General features: G+C 42.4%; 1 protein-coding gene across 1 annotated transcript in view; it reads right to left on the bottom strand.

Moving 5' to 3' along the window:
- iglon5 (IgLON family member 5) overlaps positions 1 to 9516 on the bottom strand; it is a 194197-nt gene extending 184681 nt beyond the window's left edge. The window contains exon 1 of the mRNA XM_015950026.3: positions 8932 to 9516. Coding sequence (XP_015805512.1) covers positions 8932 to 8992 — 61 coding nt within the window. The 5' untranslated portion in view covers positions 8993 to 9516. The remainder of the gene's footprint in view (positions 1 to 8931) is intronic.
- Between the last annotated feature and the right edge of the window lie 2308 nt (positions 9517 to 11824).

Genomic DNA, 11824 nt, shown 5'->3' with positions numbered 1-11824 from the left:
GTTCAGTGTCAGGAAATGCATGCCTTTTTATGAATGGATGAAATCCTCTCTGCAGCCACAGAGGAGACGCACATCTGAGCTATTATTCCCCACCTTTTAGTTTAATAAAATATTCAAGAGTAAAGTCTGCGTTAGAAAGTACAATGTAAAAGAAAAAAGAAGTAGAAAGGTTCGCCTGACCAGGGAGAAGTCAGTTTTGTAAAAAGAACCATGAGAAATGACGAGTAGCTTTTATGTTTTGCAGTGTACATTCTAAGAAATTAAATGTTGTATTCACTTAACCAAGTTATGTAAACTTGTTCCACTAAACCCAGTCGCTTGAATGTAAAGAGTGGTGTACATTATTATGTGTTGCTATGTTAAAAGTAAACGTATATGACTCTTTACATTTAAAGGTACAATATGTAAGAATTCTATTGTGAAATAATCACAAAAAATGATAAATAGCCTGTATTTGATATAGTGCCTTCTAGAGTCCTGAAACCCCCCAAGGTGCTTTACAACACAGGGCTGTGTGGGGGTGCAGTTGTTTGCACTGCTGCCTCGCAGCAAGAAGGTTGCAGGTTCGAAACTCGGCTGCTGCCATTCTGCATGATTTGCATATTCTTGATTCATGTGTGAGTTTCCTCCTATACTCCCGCACCGATCACAACATGTCCTGTAGGTTAACAAGTGAACGTCACGCGTCTGACATATAAATAAACACAAACATTTGTAACGTGAGGAAATATGGGTTTTCTGTCACAATGGTGGTGTTGGACGCAGCTGGGTCAAAGCTGGGTCATTGAGAACTTTCACCCACAGATTAAGACCTGAACGCCAGCGAGTCTGGGAGGAAACCATAACATCTGCCACCTGCAGTCTACCAGAAGATGTGTTTCCATGAGTTGTACCCAGACCAAGTCAAAACATAAAGTTTAAACTCCTTTTTCTTGATTTTAATGTTAAAGTAACCATTATCATTTTGCTCATTATAAATGTGTTTAATCAAATGAATGGTTCTTATGCTTTGGGGTAATTATAATGGCTTAATGAATCCATAATTAGATAGTGTTGAGGATGTTTGTTGCTGACCTTCACACACAAACATTCACACACACCCACACACATCTTCCCACAGTAAACTCCAGACACATTTGATGACGCACACGTTTGCTTTGAGAAGAGAAAGGTTTTTGGTAAGTTTCAGTCTTATGATTCCAGTTCGTGTTGGACAACGAAAGAGAACAGACCTGAAAACCAAAGGGGGGCAGAGCCTGTTGGCTCGTTCTTCCCCCCTTTCACGCTGTTTCTGCCAAGCCAGGCAGAATAGCTGAATCGCGACTTCTAACGCAGACTCATTACCGAGTCTTTTGATTTCTGAGTGAATTAACTTAAGAAAGCGCATCGACAAAACGCTCTACCATCCACGTGTACCGAGGGCAACTCTGGACCGGTTCCGTTCGACACCTACGTCTCCTGTCAGCCGCCGGTGTCATCTGGATGAACCACAACATCCTCCACGGCCCGGATCCGAAAGAGGGTCCACAAGAGTTCGGTGAGACATAGCACGGTGTTTAGCGTTTGATGCAGTTCTCTGATAAGACCTAAGTTTATCCAAACCATCACTTCACTCAGACACCTGTTTCTTCCTGAAGCAAAATCAGACTAACACACGCATTCATGTCACGACATTCTCAATCTTCATAAATTCACCAGAAGGTCTATTTGAGCAAGAACAGCATATCAACTGTTAAAGATTGTCCCACAAAGTTGCCAATGTTGATTATTATTTTCTGTTTGTCAATTTCAAAATCATTAGTTTAATTTGAAGAATTAAAACTTTTAATTGTCAAACTGGTTTCCTCATTGAACTGAAACACAGACACTCAGATATTATCGGCAGTTTATCGATGAAAACAACCTTTGAGTCTTCTTTACAATAAAACTGAGTAAAGACAGTTTCTCCTTACAATATGACCAGCCAGCCAGTTTTACAATATAACTGAGCCAGTCAATATTTTTCTTTACACATGCAACACAATCAGTCATTCACCCATTCACACACACATTCACACCCTGGTGGCGACAAGCTACATTGTAGCCACAGCTGCCCTGGGGCACACTGACAGATTGCATTGCACCTTTAAAGGCCCAGTGCGTGAAAGAATTTGATTCTTTAGCACCACGCAGTTCAGAGAAGGTATTGCATCTACGGTAGCCCACATGCATCAAAAAGGTAATATGTCATTGTGACAGTGCTTGCACGACTGCTGGGGGGGAGAGAGGCGCAAATACGTGTTTTTTTTTTATTAATGACCTAAAGCTGCACTGATAAATCTGCAAAACAAGCTTGCTTAAAATATCTTTTTTGCATGTCTCTTAACAAAGTTCTAACATAGTCTAGCAATTAATATTTTGTGTACATTTTTAAAAAATGAATAAATTTAATGAGGTGTCTCTCGCATTTGTCTAAAACCTCTACCAATAACACGGCTCAGTCTGCAACCAACGACTGGACCGTTCGGTTGTGGGTCTCACCGGGCCACCACACCTCTGTATAGGGAGCCTAAGACTCCTGCCTTTCCGGTCGGCTCATGGGTCCCTGGAAGAACAAAAAAATGAATGCAATTTGGTTTTGTGCATTTAGCAACAGAACACCACTGGAGTGGGACATTGCTCACTAATGTCAGAGAAGGGGAACCAGCCGGCTGCTACCACTTCAACTTTAGGACAAATTACCAGAACCGAAAAAGAAAAACACCATTTGAAGTCGCGAACAACAAAAGACGTTTGGACATGGAAAACGGCAACCGGTGTTTTGCACTCTCTGGTTTCCTCTGGCAATGCACGTTCTGGTATCAGGCGCACGTGACCTAGGGATGATAGCCGACAGGAGGCGTGAGAGTTCTGTGACCAGGTTTGTGTTTAAACGTTAGCTTGTTTTGCAGATTTAAGTACCTCTATCTGCTCATGTCTGTAAGAAAAGTTTAAATCTAAAATTGGTAACAATGTTTACTGAGCCAATGCCATCTTTGTAGTTTTTCTCCACCCAGTGTCTTGTCAAACATAGAGTGTTGTGATTGGCCAGACCTTTAATTGTTCCTTCCAGTCGTTGACCTGCTAAGGCTAAAATGCGCGTGACTAGGCTGACCTGCAGACCAGAATCTTTTCCTACCTGATTTCTAGATTACTTGTCTCTTCCTTTGATGAAAAAAAAAGAAAAGACACATGTTATCATGATTTGATCAACATTTCCATGTGTGAGGAACCAACTCACCATGATGCTCCTCCACATAACAGCACGAGTGAAAGACCCAAAGACAAAAGTGAAATCCCTTGAGAAAACAATCAGACCACAGGCCCTCAGTTCTGGTTTTACCTCCAACCCTTGTCCCCAGGGCTCTTCAGAACAAATGCAAGCCCTCTCATTTGAACAAATCTGCCAAAATGGCAAAGCATTTCTAAGCCAAGCATGAAGAACAACAGCGCACAGAAACCATGGATTTCAAAGGGAGGGAGAAAAACCAGAAGCCCCTCCAGAATAAGAGCGCGTGGCATCTGTTGATGCTGGCATCTCTCATCTCTTCATCTCCAAGCCAAGACTGGTGATCCATTCCAGTGTGTGTGTGTGTGTGTGTGTGTGTGTGTGTGTGTGTGTGTGTGTGTGTGTGTGTGTGTGTGTGTGTGTGTGTCTATGGATGCATGTTTGTTTGTGCGTGTGTAGAAAAGCAGGAGGATGGCTATGTGATATAACATGTGAGATGTGCATTGACCCCACTTGGCCCCCATATGTTTCTGAAACAAGAAGGATGGCGGCGACAAAGTGACCCTGCTTGTTTTCACCTGTTCTCCTGCCCTGTATTCTTCCTCTCTTCTAGAGCTTCCTGCATGTTGGTAAAATAAGCCATTTGTTAGACTGACTGAGCACAACTTGCAGAGAAGGAATTGCATACAGCTTTGTGTGTAAATGGGATTCCCTGAAGCACATCGGTGCATATCTACGACACAGAAACAAGGTTCCTTATTAATCTTAAATTGGCTTTAAAATGAAATCCTTCAATTTAACCTCAAACATTTTTCTGCTGTGACCATTGTGGCTCCATAGAAAACTTCTCTTGTCATCCTCCCAGCTCCAAGAATATGCAGTTGCATTAATCTCAATTTTACATATTGTAGGCTTTTGTTATAACAGCAATTATTGTGTAATTAATTGAAATTAATGTGTATATGGATGCATTCCAGACGGAATGTTTAATCCCTGCTCTGGTTATAGTGAAGCAACCGTTTTTGAGTAATTGCAGACAGCTCTTGCGCCAGGAATGCACAGATATTTTTTATATGTTTGAGTGGGCGCTTGGCCATCAGCTTAGAGCACTGGTCCTTATAAATTTCAAGTAAACAATGAAAACAAACGAGAAAGAGACTGGCATGATGCCATGCCAGGACCTGGACATCGTATCCTTCGAGTGTTTTGTGGATTCAGATGCCAAGTCTGTGGGAAACCTTTGAATAGCTTAATGGTGTGTTTTGCAGAACAGAGAGACCTCCTGGCTGCGATGCCATTGTACAGATCTGAAGCACACTTTACCTTTTCCGAGTGCACGTGCAATACCAGATCTTTTTTTTTTGTGCACACCCAACAAAAAATCTGAGACTGCAAATGCATGAGATTAAAAATAAGTAGATAAATTATACTTTCAAATCAGTAGAAGGATAATTCTGCATGTTGTGCATTATTAAGTTACTCAGTAAGATCTGAACAGGACTTGGTGACTCGTTTCAGCAACCACACAGAACGCACGACTCAGAGGAGCAGATGAGGATTAGTCCACTACTTCATCATTTATTAACCATCAAAAAGCCTTTTAACAGTCATGTTCTTTCTATATAATGCAGGATTTATAGTTTAGCTGTGCAACTCTGGTCTGCAGCTAAAATAGTACACGTAGATAGACTAAAGATCTGAAGAATTAAAAATACATAAGCAGCAGAAACCTATTTGATGTGATTCATTATGAGTTTGATTAATTAATTCATCATCGTTGAAAGCGTCTGAATTTGTACTACCTATGAAATATATGTAAAGTAGTTGTTTTAAATTACAAAAATTAATTAACTAACATTACATTTAAGATGAGGGGTGGTGCCCTTTAAAGGTAATTTTTACTCATTTAGACTTCCCAAACAAAAAAAAAAGTTGCCACCCGATTTAACTAAGCAAATAAATACGAGGCTCCTATTGGATGATCACTGCACAGGTGATTAGCTTTCAGCTGCAACAAGTTATTTTACTTCAACTGGTGTAATGAGTAAACAACCATGTTAAGACCCATCTGGTGGTCGTGGAAAAGATGTCAGTCTGTTGGAGAAGAATCAGATCATTGGCACCAAGCAGAGGAAACATCTAAGGAGATTGTAGAAACGACTAAAACTGGGTTAAGAACTGTCCAACGCTTTATTAAAAACTGGTCTGATGAGTCCAGATGGACCCTGTACCAGAGTGATGGTGCATCAGGGTAAGAAGAGAGGCAGATGAGGTGATGCAACCATCATGCCTAGTGCCTACTGTACACGCCTGTGGGGGCAGTGTTATGATCTGGGATTGCTGCAGTTGGTCAGGTCTAGGTTCAGCAACAGGACTTGCTCCAAGAATGAGGTCAGCTGACTACCTGAATATCCTGAATAACCAGGTTATTCCATCTTCCCTGATGGTACTGGAATATTCCAAGATGACAATGCCAGGATTCATCAGGCTCAAATAGTGAAAGAGTGGTTCGGGGAGTATGAGACATCATTTTCAATTAAATTAAATTCAATTCAATTTTATTTATATAGCGCCAAATCACGACAAGAGTCATCTCAAGGCACTTCACATAATAAACATTCCAATTCAGGTTAGTTCATTAAGCCAATCAGAAAAACATTTTTCCTATATGGATTGCCACCACAGAGTCCAAACTTTAACTCCATTGAGAATCTTTGGGAGGTGCTCGAGAAGGCTTGGTGCAGCGGTCAGACTCTGCCATCATCTTGGTGAAACATTAATGCAACACTGGATGGAAATAAATCTGGTGACATTGCAGAAGTTTATTGAAACAACGCCACAGTGAAATCCAGCTAAGGATCAAAAATGGCAATAGAGCAAGAGTTGCACATTGAAAGAAGTGTCTTATGAATGATCTAGTCTTCAAATACAAATAAACCCAACAGGGGTCTAATAATCCCACAGATTGGATTTTATTAGTGCAAAAACATATTAAACTGATGCACCACTTAATCCCAAAACTGATTTGGTACAAGAGTACTCTACCAATCCAGATACAGAGTGCACGTAGTTCTGGATCTCTACAGAAGTGATAATGAACACACCTAATGGATATCCTAGATAATGAAGAAATCAAGGAGATGCTTCATCTAAAATCTGTTAATGAGGAAGAAGAGGGACCGTCATCCATATAGTCTGTTCTTAGTTGACCTTAGGTATTAAAATCATGTTTAAAAAGAATCTTTACATTAAAATAAGCTTCATAGGAGGCCAAACCAGATTCAATGGCTGCTGAAAACCATCAATAAAAAGAAAACATGATTTTTGCACAAGGAAAATAGTTGAGCAATGTGGGCTGGAACTAAAATGACTCAAATTTAAAAGATGAAGATGTTTGTCGGACCTAACCTAATCATCAGACCAGCAGATGGGAGATGTGTTTAGATTCAGAATATGTTCATATTGCATGGTTTTTAGCGGCAGAAGAGATAAGAACTGTAAGACAGAAAAGACGATGAGATCTAAACAGGCGAAAGACAAGACAGAAAACACAGTCTCAGGGTTTATCTCAAAGGGCAACTGTTGCCATAAAAAATGGCTAAAGTTGATGAATGTTCAAAAATGTCACAACCATAGATTCATAAAGTGGACCAAAGGTCCTTTCTCCGTCATGGAAAAAATAAGTTATGATAGCCTAAAGGCACTGTCATGTTGTTTTTATGGACACAGAGTATTAAATACGCTAAAAACTATATGAATCAAGAAAAATCCACCTTAAAAACTGTAACTAAGGTTTTATTTCATCAGAAAATTGTTCTATTTAGGTGTATGAAGGGGCGGAGCCTAAAACGTGATCTGCAACCAGCCACTAGGGGGGCGTGTTTGTTAGTTGTAACTTCGGCGTCTAGTTTGTTATTGTATATCTGCCAAGTATACAGTATTGATCATAATGGTAACAGCAGGTAATTATGGATTTCTAACAAGTTTCAAAGACCAATTTTTGTTTTTTAGCATTTTGCTTCGGTTACATGTCTGTAGGCAAAACGATCCCAAACCAACACATTTTATGTTAAACATATTCCTGAAAATATCATAAAAATGTTAATATTTCTTAGATGGGCTGAGCCCCCATGGTGCAACAATCTCAGAGTGTCTCTGCTCACATCAACCTGCAGCAGCAGGCGGGATCCGTCCTTCCCAGAGATGAATCTGATTCCAGTGTGCTGCAATGTGCGCATCTCACATCAACGTTCAATCATTCCTCAGCTGTGTCTGAGATGATTGGTCACACCTTCACATCGCACGAACCCCACAGGTTTCAAGTCTGCTGGCCTGAAACATGAAATGAGACGGACTTTGGTTGGAGAGCTGGTCCGTGTGATGCTGAATCCTTTGGTGTGCTTCCTGCAGGGCTGTCCGTCTGCTGTCTGCCTGGACTGGATATGGGGCTTACTGTGGGAAGCCAACCATGACCAGCTGGGCTTTTCTTGCCCACAATAAGCGCAGGAGCATGAGGGTTCAGCCTGTCTGCATCTGCTGGTTGTTAACCTCATATCTTATTGCACTGACACATCAATTATTGTTATTAAGGGGGCCCTGAGTAATTTATTTATATACTGATTTCCCTCCAGACTAAGGCAGGACTAATTGAGCCAGGTGTGAGTATTTGTCTGTGCTCATGCTAGATGTGCTGTGGGAAATCAGAGGATATGGTGGGAATGTTGTGCACAGCTAATAAGACGTTGGACATCCCGTAGCATAGTGAGAATTTAGTGGGTAATATGAAATATGCAATAAGATGTGAAACAGTCCATGCTTGGTGCTCCCTAACGACATCAGCAGCACTGTCTCCTCCTGAAGAAGATGCTGAGCATGTCAGGTATCTCCACTTTTAACTGCAGGAAGTGTGTTTGTCTCTTTTGGGGAAGCTGAAGGGATTGTTATCGGTGCCAGCCTGCCACTATTGGATCACTCCAGTCCTCCCAGATCTCCATCCTTGCACGACCATCTCTCTCTCTCTCTCTCTCTCTCTATCTCTCTCTCTCTCTCTCTCTCTCTCTCTCTCTCTCTCTCTCTCTCTCTCTCTCTCTCTCTCTCGCTCTCTCTCGCTCTCTCTCTCTCTCTCGACCTTGGCTGTGAAGAAAGAGAACAAACCACCGTGCCTCTCTCCTGAGTCTCCCCGCATTGCTTCGAGCCCCTGGCACGTTCACTCCACGGTCCCTGCCTGAAATGCGTCGTGCGCGCGGGGGATGCCGTCCCATTCAAGTCACGTAGTGAGGGAATGCTCACCGAGGAGTCCATTCCATTCCTCCACCCTCTCCCTTTCTGTAAACACCTCAACATGCATCACCCGACGCTTACACTCAGCCACGAGGTTTACTTGCAGATGAACCCTGTTCTGGGCTGCCGACCTGCACGCGCATTAGCGCGCGCGCAAGTACAAACAACATATTTACGCAGCTCTGAGTAAGCAAAATCAACAGACACTGATCCAGGTAAATACCCACCCACCCACTCATCATCATCATCATCATCATCATCATCATCATCATCATCATCATCATCATCATCATCATCATCATCATCAGTATTCACCCCACGACCATCACAATTAAAAGGCATGGATATGGAGGCGCAGCAGAAAAACGTCAACACGTCACTTAAGTGGGTCGTAGGAAACTTACCTTTAAACAGCAGAACCAGGATCAAAGCAGCCAATGCGTTGTGCACAAGCGGACAGCCCATGATGGAGTTCTGACTGATTCTCTGCTTGTTTTGTTGCAGCCAAATATGACGGTATTCCTCCCCGATGGAACCGCTGCGGGAAAAAATGTGTTTATTCAAAAAACATCAAGAGCCCAGTAAGTCCAACTCTTCTACATGTGAGTGGATGAAAACATATGTCCGGACTTTTCCTTCTGATTTACTCCCGCAGAAAGAGAGACGCGGAGAGAGGATGTGTCTTTTTTAATTGTTACTATTATTATTTTAATATTCTCTGGTGCCGGATCTCTGGCAAACAGCAGAAATAACAAAAAAACAAAAATCCCAGATAATTAGTTTGGCTCTCAGGCGGCTCGTTTCTAAAGAAGCACAAGCGTGAAAAATTCCAGCCGTCCAATGATCGGATGTAATCTGTTCAGTCAGAGTAGGTTATGGTCTGTGCGTCCTGACCAGAAATTAGCCTGCCGTTGTGTCTCTGTTGGTATGCAGCGCGCCTCTCCGCTCCGCTCCGCTCTCAGTGCGTCGCAGAGAGCAGCGACGAGCGCGAGCCGAGGCGCGCAGGAAGGGGGGCATGATTGGCAGCTCAAGGAGAGGCCCTTTCTCCCAATCACGGGCCCCAAGGAAGGAGGCGGGACGTGCGGTGGCTGCGACGTCCCGCGCAGAGAGGCTGACCGAGGAGGCGCACCTACCAATGAGAAGCGCGGTGTGGGCGGAGCGCGGAGCGAGGCGAAGCACGGCGCGGTGATAATGCAATGTGATTTATTGCCAGTTTGGTGTTGCTGCAGTACTCAGAGAAGGTAGTCCGCTGGGGGACAGGCAGACGTAATAACTACAGGGACAGAGGTGGAGGATGAGTGAGGAGCAGGTGGAGCCATGCATCCGCTGTGGTGAAGGAAAACGGAGAGATGATGGAAATGAGATTGAAGCAGGTGAAAACGGACTAGGTTGTGTCTGCAGCCATGTGATTATACTGTTAGTCTAATAGAACCTAACAAACCCCCATTTAGGTAAATACCTTCAAATGATGCCGAAAAAGGCATAATGATCCATTTATAGGCACGCTAGTCTCTTTGTCTCTGCGCCGCATCTGGCGCTAATTGCATGAAAGGTAGTTTGCTTTTAATAAGAGGCCACACTGACTGTCAGCAGTCTTGTTTAAAAGCTGGACGACAACAGTAGGCAGGAAGCTGTCAAGCTCGAACAAGTCCGGTTCTCTTTTCTTTATTTACCCCAAGGGAAAGCTGCTTCAAACGCACATTTTTCACACATTTATCTGATTTGCTTACATATGTATGCTGACTAATCATTTGACAGCTCATTACAATAAAAATCATATAAAAAGAGCTCCTCGAGTGCCCTTTGGCTCATCTAGGTCCAATTTCTTTAATATTTACAGGATATGGAAATTGGTTCGTTCCATTTTAGGTACTTTATTGCTTCATTGTTGAAGGCTGCTTTGTTTTAAGTTTTTTTTTCAATTCCCAGAATAACCAATTAATGCTTTATAACTGCTGAGTGCATAAGTAATACAGCACTGCTGCTGATTTATGGTTTCTGGACAAAATTTGAACAAATACAGTAGGGGATAAATATGCATCTTTGGCTAAGATGAAAGATGGAGCTAGTTGAATAAGAAAACCCAGAACTGATTAGTGAGGTAGCTGTTCAGTCTAAATTATGTTATGTTTTGAAATCTGTCTATTTTTAAATTATTCGTTGAATTTGACAGCGCAAAGTTAATCAGATCCCGGCTGCACTTATGATGTTTACTGAACTACTTAATCGCATCATTGTCACATCATGTTTTTCCTTCTTGCTAAATCAACAGTATGTTGTGATCTGTTGAAGATTAGTCACTTAATGGTGCAATTTGTAAGAATTCTGCTTTGAAATAATTACAAAACAGTCTAATGTTTTAATCATGTTAGAAGGAAAGTTATTCTGAAACACAATTCATTCTCAGCCAACTGGGTTGTCCGTTTTTCTCCGTTTTCGCACTGATTGCATTCATTTTTTCATTCTTCCAGGGACCCAGGGCCCAGAAGTAGACGGGCATGACTTAAGGTTGGTTTATGCTTGACGCGTCCGCGAGGTCCGCACAGCTCCGCGCGGAAAAGTTGCATCATTTTGCGTCATTTTAACAACCACGCCCCTCCACCGCGCCTCCGCACGGCCCACAATTTCCGCAACGCGCACCTCGGAAAATTTCTAACCACGCAGATGGTCTGATGTGGAAAAACATGGCGGACCGGAAAGAACTAGTATGGCAGAGGTTCGTAAATACAGACATTTGTATGATTCAGCTCTCAGAGATCACCGTGATCAACATGTAAATAATACTTGGAGAGAAATAGCTCGCACTGTCGGAAAAGATGAGAACGCTGTTAAAAATGCTGGAATACCATGTTGTAAACAGTAATTTCTACTTCTACTACGGTGTAGTTTTGGATGCATGCTGTAGAGCTCCATGCTGCCACGTTCATTTTGGGAGAATATTGGCTCACCGCACAGACAAGCCGCACGAACCATAAACGCTGCGAGTTGTGAAGCGCGTTCCATCCGCGAGCCGCATCACCAAGCGGAAAGTGAATGCGTCAAGCATAAACCAAGCTTAAGGCTCCCTGTAACAGCAAACTAACAGCAAGGCAAACTGCACGCCCACTATGAGATAGTTATTACCATAATATAATAGGTGTACCCAAAACCAATAGCAATCTTTTTGTATGCTTGTTAACTTACTGCGTATGTCTTATTTTTGCATGTCATCTAGAATCTTCTGGTGCTGAACTGTAACTGACAACAGCCATGAAACTCACGAAACGGTCGGAAATATTGTTGCTTTAAAAAATAGAG

Source organism: Nothobranchius furzeri, chromosome 5 (genome assembly GCF_043380555.1).
Source record: "Nothobranchius furzeri strain GRZ-AD chromosome 5, NfurGRZ-RIMD1, whole genome shotgun sequence".
NCBI classification, from domain to species: domain Eukaryota; kingdom Metazoa; phylum Chordata; class Actinopteri; order Cyprinodontiformes; family Nothobranchiidae; genus Nothobranchius; species Nothobranchius furzeri.
Note: the sequence above shows the minus strand (reverse complement) of the source record. Positions and strands in the feature narration are given on the sequence as shown.